Genomic DNA, 19614 nt, shown 5'->3' on the forward strand with positions numbered 1-19614 from the left:
CCTTCCACTTTTAAGGATGTGTGTCTCTGGACACCAAGGTCTCTCTGTTCATTGACACTTTTCAAAATTGTATGATTTATAGTTTCCTGTCTTTCCAGATTACTCCTCCCAAAGTGCAGCATTTCACACTTTACCACATTGAACTCCATCTGCCATGTTTCTGCTCATTTCACCATCTTGCCTGTCATCCTGAAGCCTATACACATCCTCATCTACTTTGACAAGTTTTGTATGCTCTGCAAACTTTATAATACAGCTCCCTACATCCAAATCTAGTTTGTTTATTGAAATTGAAAAGAGTAATGCACCCAAAAGTGACCCTTTTGAAACACCACTGCAAACCAGCTCCCAGCCTGAAAAACATCCATCCACCCTTACTCTTTGCTTCCTGTCACTGAGCCAATTTCATATCCATACCACTACATTCCCCTTAATTCCATGGGCTTTCATCATCTTAATTAGCCTTCTGTCAAATGCCTTCCAAAAGTCCAGATATGCAACTTCTACTGCACTACCTTGATCAACCTTCTGTTACCTCAACAAAGAATTCAATCAAGTTAGTCAGACTTGATTTTCCTTTAACAAGTCCATGTGGACTCTCCTTGACTTAACCCATGCCTTTCCAAATGAAAGTTTATTTTGTCCCTGGTAATGATTTCCAATAACCTCCCCACCACTGTTGTTAGGCAGACTGGCCTGTATTTTCCTGGTTTATCCCTCTCGTTTCTTGAATAGCAGTATAACATTAGCAACCCTTCAGTCCTCCAGCACTACTCCTGTATCCAATGAGGATTGAAAGATTGTGACCAATGCTTCTGCTATTTCTATCTTTGCTTCTTTCAGCAACCAAGGATGCATTCCATCCAGACCAGGTGACTTACCAACTTTCAGTAATGCTAATCTTTTTAGTACATCTTCTCCACTTTCCTGTCCATTACTTCGCTCTCCTCTTTTCGTGTGACCTTCATATCATCCACTTCCTTTGTGAAGACAGTGCAAAGTATTCATTTAATACTTTTGCAAGGCCTCTGCCTCAAAATGAAGATTTCACTTTGGATCCTTAATAGGCCCAACTGTTTCTCTAGCTAACCGCTTACACTTCATCTATTTATAAAATGTTTTCGGGTTCAATTTAATGTTGACTGTTAATCTTTTTTTGTAACCTCTCTTTGCCTCCCCTATTAACTGTTTCAATTCTCTCTTGTACCTTCCAAAACCTTCCTGGTTATTAACTGAATCTGGCTCCTGACATTTGGCATAAGCCTCCTTTTTCTGTTTTGTATTAACCTTTTATTTCCTTTTTTGCAACAGAAGCTCTGAACCAATCAAAAAGCTTGGACATGATCCGACAGTCAGACATCCATGAACTTACTGTAGTCTAACATGACCAGAAAAGTGGAGGAGTTATGTGTAGTGACAGTATATTCATGTTTTTGCATGCTTACATTGCAATGGGTTGATTAAAACAAACTGGGATTATAATAGACACAAAATCTCTTTACAAAATCAGTTTGTGGGTTGATTGGAGAATCTAACGTGTTTACTTCTCCATCTTGCTCTCACACTGACCTCTCTGTCCTCGGCTTCCTGTAGCGTTCCATTGAAGCTCAACAGAAGCTCGAGGAACAGATGCTCGAGGAACAGAAGCTCATCTTTCACTTAGGCACTTTACAGCCTTCTGGACTCAACATTGAATTCAACAATTTCAGACCATAATCTCTGCCCCCATTTTGTTTCCGTTTTCTTTGCACGTTTCAGTCTCATTCTTGTTTTTCTCTTATTTTTGCTTTTGGACGGCAGCTGTTCATCATTCTGTCATTCACACCTCCTCAAGACACATCTTTTGTCTCTTTACTTGTCCCATTACCACTCCCTTTGGCCCTGCACCACCAACCGTTTGGTTATTTAATCTCTCTTGCCTTCCACCCTATCACAGACCTTCCCTTTTGTTCTTTATCCACCCCCAGCTCTTTCACTTGCTTAAAACCTATTACATTTCTAACTTTCCCCAGTTCTGATGAAAGGTCATTGATCTGAAAGGTTAACTCTGTTATTCTCTCCACAGATGCTTCTAGACGTGCTGAGTATTGCCAGCACTTTCTGTTTTTATTTCAGATTACCAGCATCCATAGTATTTTGCTTTTGTATTAGTGTTTAATTCACTGCCACTTCTCTTCCAGGAATGCCCACCTTGAAAATGTTCTGCTCTTCTCGCCGACCATTTTTCTGTTTGTCTCTTTTACCTTGTTCACCTGCATTGCTTTCTATATCGCTCCTCGTATTTGATCCGGGATTGACCAAAACTCTATTTCACAGCCACATCTCCTTCCTCCAGCTCCAACTTATTTCGCGTGGATTCCAACTGAAATCCACCCTTCATGTTTCAGATCCACCCATCATTACAAATATCTCTTAGACATTCAGAATTCCTTGAACTGCTGTTCTCACTGCATCCCGAGATCCACCGTGCACTGCCATATGCACACTCTCAACCTCTCTCTTCAGCAGCACCAACTCACTCTCAAAGCTCAAACAAAAAACTTTTTATCTTCCTTTCAGTAGTGGGCAAATTATTGGAATCTATTCTGACAGACAGGATAAACTGTCACTTAGAAAGGCATAGGTTAATCAAGGATAGTCAGCATGGATTTGTTAAGGGAAGGTCTTGTTTGACCAACTTGATAGAATTTTTTGAAGAAGTAACAAGGAAGATAGATGAGGGTAGTGCAGTTGATGTGGTCGACATGGATTTTAGCAAGGCTTTTAACAAGCTCCCACATGGCAGACTGGTTAAAACAATAAAATCCCATGGAATCCAGGGAAATGCAGCAAGGTGGATACAAAATTGGCTCAGTGGCAGGAAACAAAGGGTAATTGTTGACGGCTGTTTTTGTGACTGGAGGGCTGTTTCCAGTGGTGTTCCGCAGGGCTCAGTACTGGGTCCCCTGCTTTTTGTGGTATTTATTAACGAGTTGGACATAAATGAAGGGGGCATGATCAAGAAGTTTGCAGATGGCACAAAGATTGGCCATGTGGTAGATAGCGAGGAGGATAGCTGTAGGCTGCAGAAAGATCTTGATAATTTGGTCAGATGGGCAGAAAAGTGGCAAATGGAATTCAACCTGGAGAAGTGCAAGGTGATGCATTTGGGGAGGTCAAACAAGGCAAAGGAATACACGATTAATAGGAAAGTACTGAGAAGTGTAGAGGAAGTGAGGGACCTTGGAGTGAATGTCCACAGATCCCTGAAGGTAGCAGGACAGGTCAATAAGGTGGTTAAGAAGGCATATGGAATCCTTTCCTTTATTAGCTGAGGTATAGAATATAAGAGCAGGGAGGTTATGCTGGAACTGTATGACTTATTGATTAGGCCACAACATGAGTACTGTGTGCGGTTCTGGTCACCTCATTACAGAAAGGATGTAATTGCACTAGAGAGGGTACAGAGGAGATTTACGAGGATGTTGCCGGGACTGGAAAAATGCAGCTATGAGGAAAGATTGGATAGGCTGGGGTTGTTCTCCTCGGAACAAAGAAGGCTGAGGGGAGATCTGATTGAAATGTACAAAATCTTGAGGGGCCTGGATAGAGTCAATGTGAAGGGTCTATTCACCTTAGCAGAGAGGTCAGTGACTAGTGGGCGTAGATTTAAAGTGATTGGCAGAAATATTAGAGGGGAGATGAGGAAAAATCCTTTCACCCAGAGGGTGGTGGGGTCTGAACTCACTGCCTGAAAAGGTAGTTGAGGAAGAAACCCTCAACTCATTCAGAAGGAGTCTGGATATGCACCTCAAGTGCCGTAATCTGCAGGACTACAGACCAAATGCTGGAAGGTGGGATTAGACTGGGTGGAACATTTTTCGGCCGGCACAGACATGATGGGCCAAGTGGCCTCTTTCTGCGCCTTAAACTTTCTATGATTCTATGATTCAGGTGTGAAGGATCGTAAGCTTCAGCAACTCATGTGTACTAACACCCCTCCAGACACTTCTTCCGCTTCACTTCCATCTGACCCCGTTCCTTCTCCTAATCTCACCCCTTGCCATGTATTCACGATACCCTCTGACCTTCTCCTCTCTGACCCTGAACGATCTGTTTTCAGCAAAGGCCTCAGCTTCATCCCTTAGGCCCCCACCTCAATGAATTTCTAGATGGGCATGACGCTGAGCTCTCTTCTTCCGTGTCCTTCGCCTCCACGCCCACTTCTTTGGCCAGGAGTCAACCCCCTGCTCAGCGAACCCCTTTACCCATCTCCAGTATTCTCCCTCCACCCCGGGAACCCCTCCCTCTGGCCTCTTACCTCTCTTGATCTTTTCATTGAGAACTGCCAGCATGACATTAGCCGTCTCAATTTCTCTGCTCCCCTCACTCGCTCTAACCCGTCTCCCTCTGAACTTCAGCACTCCGTTCTCTCAATTCCAACCCTAACATTGTCATCAAACCAACCAACAAGGGTGGTGCTGTTGTTGTCTTGCGTACCGATCTCAACCTTGCAGAGGCCAAATGCCAACTCTCCGACACTTCCTGTCACCTCCCCCGGACCATGACCTCACCATTGAATATCAAGTCATCATCTCCAGGTCTATCACTGACCTCATCTCCTCTGGAGATCTTCCCTTCACGGCCTCCAGTCTCACAGTCCCCCAACCCCGGACAGCCCGCTTCTACCACCTTCCCAAAATCCACAAACAGGACTGTCCTGGTAGACCTATCATTTCAGCCTGTTCCTGCCCCACTGAACTGATTGCTCCCTATCTCAACTCTATTTTTTGCTACCCTTGTCCAGTCTGTCCCCACCTACATCCGTGACTCTTCTGATGCCCTCCATCACTTTAAGTTTCCAGTTTCCTGGCCCCAACCGCCTCCTCTTCACTATGGACATCCAATCTCTCTACACCTCCATCCCCCACCAGGAAGGTTTGAGGGCTCTCCGCTTCTTCCTTGAACAGATGCCCAACCAGTCCCTATCCCCCACCACCCTCCTCTGCCTGGCTGAACTTGTTCTCACATTGAACAACTTCTCCTTCAACTCCACTCACTTCCTTCAAATAAAACGTATTGCAATGGGTATCCACATGGGTCCTAGTTCTGCCTGCCTTTTTGTGGGATATATCAAACATTCTTTGTTCCAGTCCTACTCAGGGCCCCTCCCTCACCTCTTTTTCCAGTACATTGATGACTGTATCGGTGCCGTTTCCTACTCCCGCCCCGAACTGGAAAACTTCATCAACTTTGCTTCTAATTTCCACCCTTCTCTCACCTTTACATGGTCCATCTCCAACACTTCCCTTCCCTTCCTCGGCTCCTCTGTCTCCATCTCTGGGGAAGGCTATCAACCAATATTCACTATAAGTCCACGAACTACACTTCCTCACACCCTACTTCCTGTAAGGACTCCATTCCATTCTCCCAGTTTCTCCGTCTCCGTCACATCTGCTCTGATGATGCTACCTTCCACAACAGCGCTTCTGATATGTCTTCCTTTTTCCTCAACTGAGGATTTCTGCCCCCAAGCCTGGTTGACAGGGCCTCAACTGTGTATGTCCCATTTCCTGCACTTCTGCTCTCACCCGTTCCCCTCCCTCCCAGAACCATGATAAGGTTCCCCTTGTCCTCACCTTCCACCCCACCAGCCTCTATATTTAACATGATGCCACCACCAAATGCAACATCCCGTCCCCTCCCCTCCCCTCCCCATTAAGCATTCCAAAGGGACAGTTCCCTCCACGCTACCCTGATTCACTCCTCAGCCACCCCCTCCCCTTCCCACGGCACCTTTCCATGCAAGCGCAGGAGATGCAACACCTGCCCTTTTACCTCCTCCCTGCTCACGGTCCAAGGCCCCAAACACTCCTTCCAGGTGGAGCATTGATTAACTTGTACGTGTTTCAATTTAGTGTACTGTATTCACTGCTCACAATGCAGTCTGTTTTATACTATGGCGACGATACACAGTTTGGGTGACCACTTTGCAGAACACCTCTGTTCAGTCCGCAAGCATGACTCCGAGCTTCTGGTCACTTGTCATTTTAATTCTCCACTGTGCTCTGACGCTGACCTCTCTGTCCTTGGCCTGCTACAGTTTTCCAGCAAAACTCAAGGTAAGCTCGAGGAACAGCACTTCATCTTTCAACTGGGCACTTTCCAGCCTTCTGGACTCAACATTAAGCTCAACAATTTCAGATCGCAACCTCTGCCCCTATTTTGTTTCCTTTTTCTTTCCAGGTTTCGGTTTTACTCTTGTTTTCTTCTTTTTTGCTTTCGGACGGCAGCTGTGCATCATTCTGCAGCTCACACCTCCTCCAGACACATCCTTTGTTTCTTTACTTGTCCCGTTACCACTCCCTTTGGCCTTGCACCACCAACCCTTTTGTTATTTAATCTCTCCTGTCTTCCACCCTATCACAGACCTTCCCTTTTGTTGTGCCCTCCCCCATTTAATTTGCTTAAAACCTATGACATTTCTAACTTTCCCCAGTTCTGATGAAAGGTCACAGACCTGAAATGTTAACTCTGTTTCCCTCGCCACAGATGCTGCCTGACCTGCTGAGTATGTGCAGCATGTTCTATTTTTTATCTAAAATGTGGGGTCCGAATTGTACTGGGTGTAATTTAGTCTTTCTGTGATTGAAATATCTCCTCCCTCATTCATCCATTCTGTCTAAGGGGCTTTTTTTTTTATCTTTCAACGTTTAGTTTCTAACAAAAGGGTTATTCCAAAAACGTTAACCTTGCCTTTTCTCTTTGCAAATGCTTGTGGGAGCTCTTATGTATCTCCAGCATTTTCAATTTTTATTGTATATTCAATCAATCATTCTTCAGTGTTCTGTTCTGAAAATGTGAACTTGACCATTTATGCAGCCTGATGAATTCAATAGGAATTCCAGCCCAGGTTCTGCCCCATCCACCTCACTGGGTCCCTTTCCCATTGTGGTGCGACACCACGTGATAACAACCCACCCACTTTCACACCTGGACCAATCAGGTTAGGACACTGCGCGCCTCCGACTCCAACTGGTCGAATTTCCAGTGACGCTGTCCCATCAAGTGATTGCTTTTTCTTTCTGACTGACAGCTGTCAAACTCTCTCCCCCCCCCCCCTCCCCCGCCTCCAACAACCCCCATCCCTTCCAAAAAAAAACGCCAGGATGAAGTTTATTGAGGAGAGGGCCGGTACCCCCCCACCCCCCCCCCCAAAAAAAATCATTCACAAATCTCTTTTATTGTGCATTTTTGTCACAAAAAGAAACCAACAAGATGTTAAAAGGCAACAGTTTCAGCGCAAGGTTTGAGTGGCAGATGAAAGGTGAACATGCCGGTGAGAAATTGGAGATGGGTCTGTTAGACTGAGAGTGGGGAGTAGACACAAGACTGCGGAGAATTAAAACATTAGGGGTCACACATAAAATACGATTCCAATAAGGCAGCAAAAAAAGCCCATTGATGTCTTCTAGATTGAAGTATTAAGGTTAAGGACGCCCCCATCAACGCAACTGATGGATTCGTGCCCTAGTTCCCCCTAATTTTTCAGTCACGGTAGGTCACTGAACCGGTGGAAGAAATGGTCAGTGAACTGGTCCCCGTTGTACATTGCACCGTTGACAGGGAGTGTGAGGGGGCTCTTGCACCGTGGAGCAGGTCAGTCTGCACAGGAGCGAAGCCTAAAGCTCTGGGACCATTTCAAAGTCAGAGCCCAGAGTCCCTTCACTGGGAACACTTTTAACACTTTCACTCCCTGGCACTCTTTGAAACTCACAATAAACTGCGCCAGGTGAGCGAAGTATCGAATCCATTGAGATCATTTCAAACTGTGAACACAAGGCTCTGTAATCATGTCTGTACAACTTATGCATGTGACAGTGAAAATGACTTGTGAGCAGAGGTGTCCCTTAAACTGATCCGCAAGGCTTTTTAACAAGCAAAATCTAAATGACCCAATATTAAGCAGAAATGTCTTTAAATACCTCCCATCCAGACCAAAAAAAAACACGCAAAAATAATTCTGGAAGGTTCTTGGAATGAAGCAAAAAAAAACCTGGCGGCACTTAACTGCATACTTCACAGCGGAACTTGCCTTCGCATTAAAAGTAACGTTCCTTTTTTACTGCAATCGATTCTTGTTTCAGTTTGACCTGGCACTGTATTGCAGACTGAGAAAAGCCGATCTGAGAGTAAAGCTCTCGGGAACTCCATGGAATTGGGTCACGAAAAGAGAATACACACGTTAAACTTTCAGTTCAGAAACACTCGCTGAAATAATTGATAAATTTGCGATGCACTTGAAGGGGTTTTTTGACCCCGGAATAGACAAGAATTAGACTAAGATACTCCTTTGAAGCCACCAGCCTGCACTGGCCGTTCACTACAAAAGTGTGTCTAAAACTTCACGAAAATGCAGCAAAACTATTTATCCTTAAGTTCAAAATGAACAGTTTTAAAGAAAAAGTGACTTTCGAAGAGGGTTTCGTAATTGCGAGAAGAAAAAAAAACTTTCTTAACTAAGTTTTTGTTTTGCAACGTTCACAAACTTTTTTTGTTAGAAAGTTCGTTTTATTTAAAAAGAAAAAGGGAACAGTATTTTGGGGGCTTCTGGCTGGGCTGGAAGGAGGGGCTTTAGTGGATGGGGAGATCAAGCAAAGGATTGGAGGTTGGGTCGAGTTACAGCTCGGCTGGGGGCATGGGGGTGGATCAGATTGACTAAGAGTGGGGATATACGCAGTCACCGAAGGGGAGAGCGGATTTAAAACTGCGGTACCTGGCCCAGAGCAGAGAGTGCTGAGTTTCTGCTGGGCCCAGTACTGGGGATACCTTTTTTCACCCGTTCCAAGGTTGACTATATGACGGCGCGATAATCCTCATCCACATAGCGATTCTGCATGTCTAATATTTAGATATGTTCAAGTTTGTGGACTCCCGAACATTAGTGTTGCTTGCAGCAACACAAGCCATCCTATTAGCTGTTGTCAAATGTCAAGGCACAGATATTCGTAAGTGTACATTTTTCATTCTTCCAAAAAAAAAATCATTTGAAATGCATTGGTGTAAAAATAAAAGTTTGTGATTAATTTTGTGGAAGGATCTGCAGTTGAAAATTCAGAAGATTGTGTGTGTGTGTGTGGGGGGGGGGGTGATATTTTATCGTTCCTTTTTCTTATTGATGTATTTAAAACGTGTGTGGGACTGTTGAAAGGTAACGGGGGGATGGTATGTGAGAGGATTATGTATCTCTGGTGTGTGGTGTCGGTTTGAAACTTTAAAAAGTTTGAAGCGAGTTTTGTGAAATTCAAAGCAACCTGCTTGAAAAGTTTGTTTTGCTGAAACTGTTGAAGGGGTTTTTTTTTTGGGGTGTGGGGGGGGGGGGGGGGTGTTGGTGAGTGGAAAAGAGAGGGGATTCCGGGGTTCAGCAGCACAGTGCCCAGTTCAAAGTAGGAGCAGGTCCTGGGGGAAATTGTTTGCTTGAATTCCGTAATCCAGAGAAAGTGGGCAGTTTTAATCTGACAGAATTGAAGATCAGAATTTCTCCAGCCCATCGAAATTCCTTTTTTTTTTAAATCTTCCAACTTCCAACTCCTGGCACTTGAGGTGAAGACCCAGAAGAAAGCAGTGGAAGTGAACTGCAAACTTAAGAGCCTATCTCGAAGGATAAATTAAGTTGGATCTTTTACAAAAGTCCTCAAACCATATTGAGCGTGGAAGTGAGAAGCTGGGAGAGTATTTCATGATGTTTTGGGAGGAATTGTTCCAAAAAAACCTTGGGAGTCTAAGGAACGGCTCCTTGTGTCAAGTATTGACAGCCAACCCCCCCCCCACCACCACCACCACGGGAAAGGCACTGGAGGAGAGCGGGAGGAAAGGTTTACGAAAAAAACTTTTAAGGTGGGATGGCGTGAGGAGAGATAGAAATTGTGAGGGAGATTGATAGGTGGCCAGACTGGAGGAGGGGGGGGGCATGAAGCGCCTCCTCCAGAGGGGCCCAGCCTAGGAATCAAAGAGTCATGCCCAGCACCCTGACAGCCTGCTATTCACTGTATACAAATCTAAGGAATGAGAAAGACACCGCGACAGAGAGAGAGAGAGAGATCCGTTGAACTATGTAACTTTAATATAATCAGAGAATAGTAACCACAATCAGACTTGTAGTTGCCTAACTCAACTTTATTTTCCTACATTTTAACCACCATAACTTCTGCTTACAAATCGCAGCTAATATTATGCACTTTGAACAGTTTAAAACATTTCAAAAGACTCTTAATTGATGCATCTGGTTGTCTGATTCGGGCATCTGCCTCAGTATTTAGGCTAATCCGACGTTTATTATGAAACTCAGTCTGAACAGTGACAACAGAAAGCAACAATAAAAGGTAGAGGACGATCTAGTAAGAAAGAACAGGTTTCTGTGTCACTTGATACGCTCTCTCTCTCTTTCTCTTTCTCCTGTCTGTCTTCGCCCTACAAGCGAAGTAGTCACTCTTTCTGCTACCATTTTACAACCAGTCAACACTCACCAGGCTCCAGACGCTCAGCTCCTCCCCTCACCTCTGAAAGTTTGAAACACCTGGCCAGTGGTGAGTCTGTCTGATCCCTGACTGTAAGATTAGAGACTTCAGTTTGTGAGCAGAAATGATGCTAAGTTGAAAGAAAGAAGCAAAAAAAAAACGTGTTTGTAAATTCGAGCCTCAAAACACATCATTAGTTATCAAAACTGGAGTTCAGATGGATTTGGAAAAACATGAAAGGCGTGTTTCTCTATGAAAAGCTGTTTGTTTGCATTAGAGTGTGGTTAGAAAGCGCCAGTTACATATCAAACCTCTTCCGCTCAGTCCCAAAATACAAAGGAACGCTTCAGAGCAGCGCAACTCGTAAACTAGTAGAGAAAGATTTCAAAGTAGTCATGCCAACTGAAAAAAAACTGCCCAGCCCCCTTAAAATAGTAGAGAGTTCAAGGCTCCTGACCCCAGACATTCTGACAGTGATCCTTTTACCCAAGTTAGTGAAAATCTCTCACTTGGGCTTCCAGAAACGGTTCAATATGTTTCAAGCTGCTTGTTAGATCTTTGAAATATTATGGCGAAATAGTTGGAATGTACGTTAAATGGAAGTGCTGTACTGTGTTCAGAACATGATTAACTTTGGGTTCTTTATTTCTGGGAGTTAGACTGGAGTTGAGATACACATTGGAATGTAAGCAGGAGCTGAATGATGCTATTGTGTCTCTGCTGTTTGCCTGGAGAGACTGAGTTGAGTGAGTGTGTGTGTGTGTGGATTGATTGCAATCCCCTTACTATTTATTTAACCTGGTCCCGACAGTGGCCTGTGAATCGGCGGCTCTGTGTGTCAATTGAGAATGAGATCTATTCATTCGAGCTGAGGGTCTACCGGGCTCACACATGGGACAGAACCTGGTCCCAGATCAGCAACTGGGCACATTCCAGAGGCGAGACGGCTTCTGTAATACCTGTTATTGCAATTAACACCTGATAGTGGCATGTCTTAAATATTGAAAAGTACGGGTTTGTAAACAAAAAAAAGTACTCATTTTAAAACGTTTTACATATTCATAAATCCACATTTGATACTCATCTCCAATTGACCATTTCCCCAGTTTTGATCACAATGGATGCATAGAGCTATCTACTGGATTTTTTATACCGGGCAACTAGTAGTCAGGCTTAAGGAATCGGGTGAAATGAAGTAGTTTCAGCAAAGGAATTGTAAAATCCATTTTTAAGTCGTGGTTTCCTTGAGGTTTATTTATTGACATACCTCGCATTGAGTTACAATGTGAGAGTGATACAATGGAGCCATCTGGTGGAAATTGTGCGCGTGTGCTCCTCTTGTCTCCTACACATACATAGTGCTAAAAATATTCTACGACAATGGAGTAACTGATAGGCTTGTAGATTTACAGATATTCTAGCTTTTGGTAACTTCTTGAAGCTGTTTTCAGTTAGATGTGGCTAATTTAACCTATATGCAACTGTGGATTTTAATAAGAGTTTATGTACAATTAAGATAATTGATAAGTAAATACTTATGTTTATATGTGTGTGTGTTTTGTTAATGTAATGTGTATGCAAACTGATATTTTTGTAATCATATTTATAAATTGCTATAGTATTTTAATACTCTTCTATTGCAGTTTAAGTTTTAAACGAGATTTTTTTTACATTAAAATCCTTAAATATAATAGGTATGTACAGAAACTCGCAAATGTTTTTTTTTCCCTGTATCAGTCTGCTATTTATGACTAACAGATTTCTTGCCCTCTCTTTCTCTCCTCTCCGCCCGCCCTTCACTTACAGAGGATCTGCAAGTGAACTGTATGCAAGACGGGCAAAGATATAGTGACAAAGATGTGTGGAAACCCGTGCCTTGTAGAATCTGTGTCTGTGACAATGGGATTATCCTTTGCGACGAGATAATCTGCGAAGATCTTAAAGATTGCCCTAATCCTGAGATTCCTTTTGGAGAATGCTGCCCTGTCTGTCTGAACGACCGAGCTGCTCCTAGCGATCGTAATTTATTTATCTTTATTCCTATATAAATAAATTACTACAAAGTCCCCATTCATGGACACAACCACCAAGGTCTCCCCTGGGAAGGTTTGTCCATCGGTGGCTGCTGTGTTTTTTAAACAACAACAAAAGGTGAAATCTGTATTGTTCTTGCACTTTCTCTTTTGCAATCGTTTTATTCATTGCTGCAGTAAATTCAAAGATAATCCAGACTAGTTTGGTTTTGCGAGATGGCCCTGATCATTTTAAGAGAGTTGGCAACCGATGTGCTTGCAATTCACTCGCGATTGTCCCCACTGTGTGTCCCAGATTTAAGCACCCAATTGAGAAATAAAAGGCAAATTGCAAAGAGGGCCACATTCCAGTCAAGTGTCTCCCACACACTTTCCGAAAGTTGATTTCAGCACGTTTACCAAGTTGGGTCAATTTCAAACTAAAAAGGAAGTGTCTTCATAGTTCCACTTTACATCTGACATGCTTCCACCTCCTAAAATGTCAATTATAAAGCATCTGACCTTAGCAGAAGCATTGTGCATACCCTCACTGTCCTTGTTCCACGTGACATGTGAATTGAATGCAATCCTGGGATTGTTAACATCAAAAATCTGGTGAGCTTCCCCAATTCTGGTGGGAATACATTGGGCTGTGAATACACTAGCACCCCACTGTCACTTGTAAATTATTTGTCAAGCTCCGTACAAACATTTCCATACATTTCTCCTAATTGGGTGTCTGGACCATTTAGGGATTTTCCTTCCTCCTTTTGTACAAATGTGTGCAAATCGGAAAGCTTTGGAGTCACTGAATTTATTGCTGTCAGTACTGCCACAGGTGATTGGCATACTGTTGGTCTCTTGGATAAAGTAAGTTGAAGACAGATACAAATCTTTGAATATTTCTTGCTGCTTGTGCCAGTAAATAAACGAGGCAAAAGAGGAGTATGGGATCTTTTGAAATCAGATTGTGCCTTTTTTGGAAGAAGTATTTGCTGCAAATGTTTAAAGTTATAGATATATTCAATTATGCTTATTATCTAGCCAAGCCTTAATACCAACTGAGCAATTTTGGCAAAATATATGCTGATTTTAAGAAGCTGTTTTTCTTTTTTTTTAAAAAAAGAAACTCTGCTGGAGGATTAATCATTATTTGATCATTTGCTTTTTAACAGGCCATTTCGCTAGCCTTTTTTTTAGTTCTGATATGTGCTTGCTGGTTTTATTGCACTGAATTATGGGGCACTTGACAGGCAATTCCCTGATGATTACAGATGTTAGGTATTTATATCTGGATGGGCAAGCATTGCAGCCATAGTTTAGTGCCAGTCAAATGCAGGCACATGCCAGGCTCTGTGTGCTTGGCATTGCCCCACACCAGTGTGGAAAACCAAGGCTGCGTTTTTATCAAGTAGCTCCACCCCAGCTAGGGCAGCCCCTGTTAGTCTGGGAATGGTGTACCATGTAAATGTGGATATAGATCTCATGAAAGACACATTATAAACATCATGTTTTTTTCCTTCCTATCACACACAGGGCAGAGAGGACCTAAGGTAAGATCTCACTATCAATGACTTGCATGCTTAGATTGACCTAAACATTAAATGCCCAAGTGGGAGTGTTGTGTAGAGTTAAAGACAGTAGAAGCCCGTTAATGGTAACAGCCCAGCCTCAGCATAGAGAACAATAGTCCCTTTATCCGGGTCAGGTGCTGTGGAATGTGTAAAGGGGACAACTGAGTGCACATGATTTTATGAAGTGAGTCCCTATTATCCACTCCAATCTTCAGAGGTGAATTGATTTCCACATCTTGTCCTATGTGCAATTCATTATTACCTGGATTTATGCAGATTAGTTTTCATTACTGGTGATCAGGACCCAATGTACATTTACCATAGGATTTGCAATTCGCTCAAAAGGGTGAGGAGCAGATTTCATTGTACACACCTGGAAGGAAAATTATTTTAATGAGAATAAGTGAAATGTTAGGTGACTGACCAAGCATGAGGCATATCATAGTGCAAAAGACAAGACTGTAACATTATCTACAGTCAATGCACCTGGAGCAGAAGTATAGACAACCCTAGGATTCACCACGTTAAAATTACATTCTTTCAGTATTGTTATTTTCAAACATTTTTTGAAGTAATAATAAAGTTTTAGTTCTGGCACAATACAACTCTTACCTGAGATATGGTTGAGTACAATCCCTAAAAATGGCCAAGGACAATCCCTAACCCTGACCTGAGTACAGTCGCTTTTCCTGCCTTGAGGGAAGTCACTGACCTTTCTCTGACTATAGTCATTCCCCCTGCCCTGACGACAGTCACTGACCCCGCCCCGACGACAGTCACTCACCCCGCCCCAAGTCGCTGACCCCGCCCTAAGTCGCTGACCCCGCCCTGTCAACAGTCACTCATCCCTCCCCGACGACAGTCGCTGATCCCGCTTTGTTGACTACAATCACACTATCTTGAGTCCAATAACTACTATTGCTCCGAGTAGTCAGACACTGCACAGAATAGTCATGGACGCTATTTTGGGTACAGCTACTGACACTACCTTGAGTATAATTGCTGCCTCTGCCCTGAGTACCAATCACTGATCATAACCTGGGTACAGTCACAAACATTGCATGAGTGTCATCATCTGTATTTTTTAAAAGGAAGATTCAATACCCGCTCTGCAGAAAGAAACAAGTGTCCTGTCACCCTGACTCTGAAATATTTGTCATTGTCATATCAATATGTACAGTTAATAGCTTCTGGAAATATATTAAAATAAACAATTGCACCAATATATAAATATTTACACAGTGCACTTAAATACACACACGAGTAGTGTTTCTTACACACAAGGAAATAAGATCTAAGATGTTTCACACTGTTTCCATTCACCAGTTTAAGTATTAAAGACCTTTTCTCCTTTCAAATAAATTTAGGGACAGAAAGGCGAACCAGGGGACATTACAGATGTAAGTTATATTCACACTTTTAAATAGCAGTGAAAATTCTGTTAACTTTTCTGCTGAACTCTGGGGCCAAGCCTGTCACCTCAGCATCTGTTGTTGGTGAAAGTAACAGGAATATCAGGGCTTTGGTCTCAGTATTTGCATCAGCATTTATCAGATCAGTACACTGACTAAAGTGGTGTACATAAAGGTGCTTGGCCTTTGAATAATATTCCTTTTGATGTTAATCATTCATGTAGAACTTGAATATTTTAAAGTTTGAATTTTTTAAGGTTTTATTTACTGCTGAAATACTCCTCCATCAGGATTAATAAGATTCCAAGTATTGAATCTCTATGTTTGCTTATTTTTTTCTTTATCCCAGGTTGTAGGACCAAGAGGACCTCCAGGCCCACAGGTGAGTTCCTCTTGTTGAAAGGTTCCTTCTTCCAAACATTGTGACGACTGTTGGCATTTTAGGGAGTACTTTGAATCTCAACATTTCTGCTTTGCTTTTCTGTTAGGGACCACCTGGAGAGCAGGGCACAAGGGGACCACGTGGAGAGAAGGGTGAAGGAGTGAGTGATAGTAGCACATTACTTTTTTTCTTACTAATTCCACGCAATGTAGTAACTTTGGTAAAATAGATGTGTTACAGTATCCCAGAGTCCCAGTGACTAGACTGCTGTGGGAACCAGAAAAATGTGTCTCTAGAACTGCAGCCGTTGAGAGCGGAACTTTAATGCTTTGTATATGTAAGAGCAGCATCTCTGCAGTTGGTCGTAAATTCTGAAGAGTTTGCTGTCGATTTATGCATGATTTGAATTTTCTTTTCTAATTTGGAAGTGTTTCCATCTGATTTCAGGGTGTGCCTGGTCCCCGTGGTAGAGATGGAGAACCCGGAACTCCTGGAAATCCTGGCCCACCCGGACCACCCGGAACATCTGGCATGTCTGACTTCAGCGGAGTAAGTACAACTGAACTTATAGGAGCTGAACTTGCTCTTCAATGCACAACCCAGTCCCTCTGCTTCTCAAGTCTCAATCGTATCCCCATTGGGTTTAAGTTTCCATTCTCTCTTCCCCATCACTCTTTAAAAATGTTTATTTCAATTAGAAAACAGTGACTTTAATAAAATGGACACTGGGCCAAGTCTGTGGATTTGTGTATCTCCGCCGTCCAGTGTAACCTTCATTAAGAATTAAGCTGCCTCACTCACTGAACTAACAAACATACAAACATGCATATATATAATAAAGGGAAGGCAAAGGCCAGCTGGTCTATTAAGTCCATCCCATCCTGACAAGGTGTCACCTCTGCATCTCACAACCTCCTATCAGCAGGTTATTTGCTGGGCAAATCATGATTGAGCCTCAGTCCACACACGCACACGTTCCAACAGGATTCACTGGATAATGATCTGGAGCTGGAACCCTGGCGGACTTTTCCCCCCTACTTAACCCAGCAACACTGAGGCCAATTGCAGCATATTTATCATATATCGGCCGAGATAGGCTAACTTAGCACAGCCGGGGATAGAACCAAAGAACCTGCTGATCTGTATGGCTCAATCTCATACCGGTCAAAACATCATGAGACAATGTCAAGTTCTAAACTCTAAATCTGATCCAGCAGATGTAGTATTGGAAGCAGATTGACAGAAACATAATCTTTGTTCATGCTGTCCGATCCCATAATCTATTTTTAATCACTTGATGGCCATTTTAGTTCAAACTGAGGTTGTCATGATGGAAACTCTGCAAGCAAATTGGCAGCCATTTCCCAACCAATGGGATTTTGCTTTAATGCCATTTTTAATCCTCAAACCAAAAATATCAAAGCTGCCCAATTTAGTTCTGAGTGCTTTTTAACAAACACACCAGAAAACAAATTAAAACATTTCCCCAGAATTTCCACTTGGATGAATGAATACAAAGTATCAGGGAGTATCAACCCTGACTAGTCAATAGTAGAAGTCTGCATGATTCATTGTTGTCAATATCAAATGTGGAAGGTGTGAGTGGTGTGCTAAAAACAGATTAGCTGGTCATGATCACATTGCTGTTTGTGGGAGTTTTACAGTCAATTGACTGTAAAGCACTTTGAGATGTCCGGTGGCAGTGAAAGGTGTTATAGTAATGTAAGTCTTTCTTTTCAAAAGTAGCTTTACTACTTTTCTTGGTAAAATAACGAAGAAATGTTATTGATAGATATATGAATTAGCTGAGCCTGTGACAGCCTTATAAAGAAACAGCAGAGGTAAGGACATGAGTTAGTTATACATTGTGCACAAATTCTCTCAAAGAACGAGTTGCTTAGATTTGACCATTGAAGCTAACAGTCTAAATGCGTTAGAAGGACAGACAGACGTACCTCCATTTATATCAGATTTCTGAGACACATCTCAAAATACTTAGTATACTGTTACGACCAGGTGAGAAAGGTGTCTAGGGGTTCCTCTCAACCGTCACCTGGTCTTATCGTAACAGGGTTTAATTTTAAACACATATGTTTTTAGCTCCCCCTTGGTGAATCCTTATTCACCACTTTCCAATTATAAGGCAAAGAAACCAGCACAAACAGGCTTGCTTATGTTGAAAGAAGAAAAGTAAAAATTTATTAAACTTAAACTCTAATTCGGTTAAAGCCTCGGGATACATGACGTGCCCACGCTAGCATGCATGCGCGCGACACACATGCAAATAGAGACAGAAAAGAGCAGAAGAAAAATAAAGTGGAAAAGTTTGAGGCAATATCTGAAGAGTTGTTGTTATGGTTCTTCGAGCTCACTATAGAGTCCTTGACTGTAGCTAGATCTTGCTTTTCTTTGGGGCCCAGTATTCTTCTTAATCTTTGTTCGCTGTAGGAGACTTTTCTCTCTTGGGGTGCATGTGTCTTCAGTGGATTCAGAAGCCTGTGAGAAAGAGATGGGAGCAGACAGGAGAGAGATCTTCTCAGTCCAGGAGCAAACAGACACTCTGCCTTCAAACTCTCTGTGGCCAGTTCAAAAGAAAACCCTGGAACAGCCAGATAGTCATGTGACCAGCTGGTCTAACCAGTCCTGGCCCTTGTGGATTGTATCCTCCTTAGCAGGCCCTGGAATGTGCTTCCTCAACTTCGATGTCTGTTAGTATGTAAATGTTTTTTTCCAGCCATGGCTGATCTGTTTAACAAGTCATTTCCTCACTCCAACAACAGTTAAAAATCAATGTTCATGACAAAATCGATGTGCCTCATTCTTGGCAGGTGGGGGCCTAGCATGACATCACGATGAATTACTTGAAGTGCAGTGACTGGTAAAATGTAGGCAGAGACATGAGCTATTTTGCGCACAAAAAAAAATCCACAAACAAAAAGGCTTCAAAAAACCTGTTTTCTGTGGTGATATAAGTTTGAGGGAGGAAAAATTATCTGGGACAGTGGGAGATACTCCCTTTGAAGGTCAATTTAAAGGATTTAAGAACACAAGAACTCAAATAAGAATTTGATTTTTATTATGAGATTCTTATGGTGAGGGATAATACCCCAACTTGTCTGTGATTATGATAATATAGAAAGAATATCAGCAACAGTGGTGGAGTTGGGGGGTGGTGGGGGGGGGGGGGGGCGGTAAATAACTCATAATCCTGACTCTATAACTGATGGGTGTCGAGGGCAGGAGTAAGATAACAGTCAGCCATAATAAGAGTAGGTTATCTTATCTCATGATTGGCTGTTACATAAATTAATTGTTGGAACACTGAATGTGCATCCTGTTCCATGTGGGAACTCCAGGACACTTTTCATGTCCTGGAGTTCCCACACGTGCAGGGGGTGTCGTCAGATAGAGGAGCTCAAACACCAGGTTTCGGAACTTAAGCAGCAGCTGGTGTCACAGTGCTGCATCTGCGAGGCTGAAAGCTACATGGAGAGCATGATTCTGGAAGTGGTCACCCTGCAGCTTAAGAGTGAATAGGCAGAGAGGGAATGGGTGGCTCCAGAGAGTCAAGGAGGACAAGGCAGGTAGTGCAGGAGTCCCCTGAGTACATCTCGCACTCCAAGCAGCATTCAGTTGAGTACTGGTGAGGGTCATGGTTCCTCTGGAGAGTGCAGCCAGAGTCAAGTCCATGGCACCAAGGGTGGCTCAGCTGTACAGGAGGCCAGGAGGAAGATTGGG

The 19614-nt window shown here is 42.9% G+C and overlaps 1 protein-coding gene across 8 annotated transcripts in view; it reads left to right on the forward strand.

Annotated features, from left to right (window-relative positions):
- The first annotated feature begins 8893 nt into the window (after positions 1–8893).
- col2a1a (collagen, type II, alpha 1a) overlaps positions 8894–19614 on the forward strand; it is a 105865-nt gene continuing 95144 nt past the window's right edge. The window contains exons 1-8 of one of the 8 annotated variants that reach the window (XM_068024545.1): positions 8894–8987; positions 12303–12509; positions 14560–14579; positions 15450–15482; positions 15844–15876; positions 15983–16036; positions 16324–16409; positions 19031–19037. In XM_068024545.1, the coding sequence (XP_067880646.1) occupies positions 8894–8987; positions 12303–12509; positions 14560–14579; positions 15450–15482; positions 15844–15876; positions 15983–16036; positions 16324–16409; positions 19031–19037 (534 nt within the window). Of the gene's footprint in view, positions 8994–12302; positions 12516–14038; positions 14062–14559; positions 14580–15449; positions 15483–15843; positions 15877–15982; positions 16037–16323; positions 16426–19030; positions 19038–19614 lie in introns of all 8 variants that reach the window. The other 7 variants (XM_068024541.1, XM_068024542.1, XM_068024544.1 and 4 more) reach the window with 7 other exon arrangements.

The sequence above is a fragment of the Heterodontus francisci genome, chromosome X, assembly GCF_036365525.1.
Source record: "Heterodontus francisci isolate sHetFra1 chromosome X, sHetFra1.hap1, whole genome shotgun sequence".
NCBI lineage: Eukaryota > Metazoa > Chordata > Chondrichthyes > Heterodontiformes > Heterodontidae > Heterodontus > Heterodontus francisci.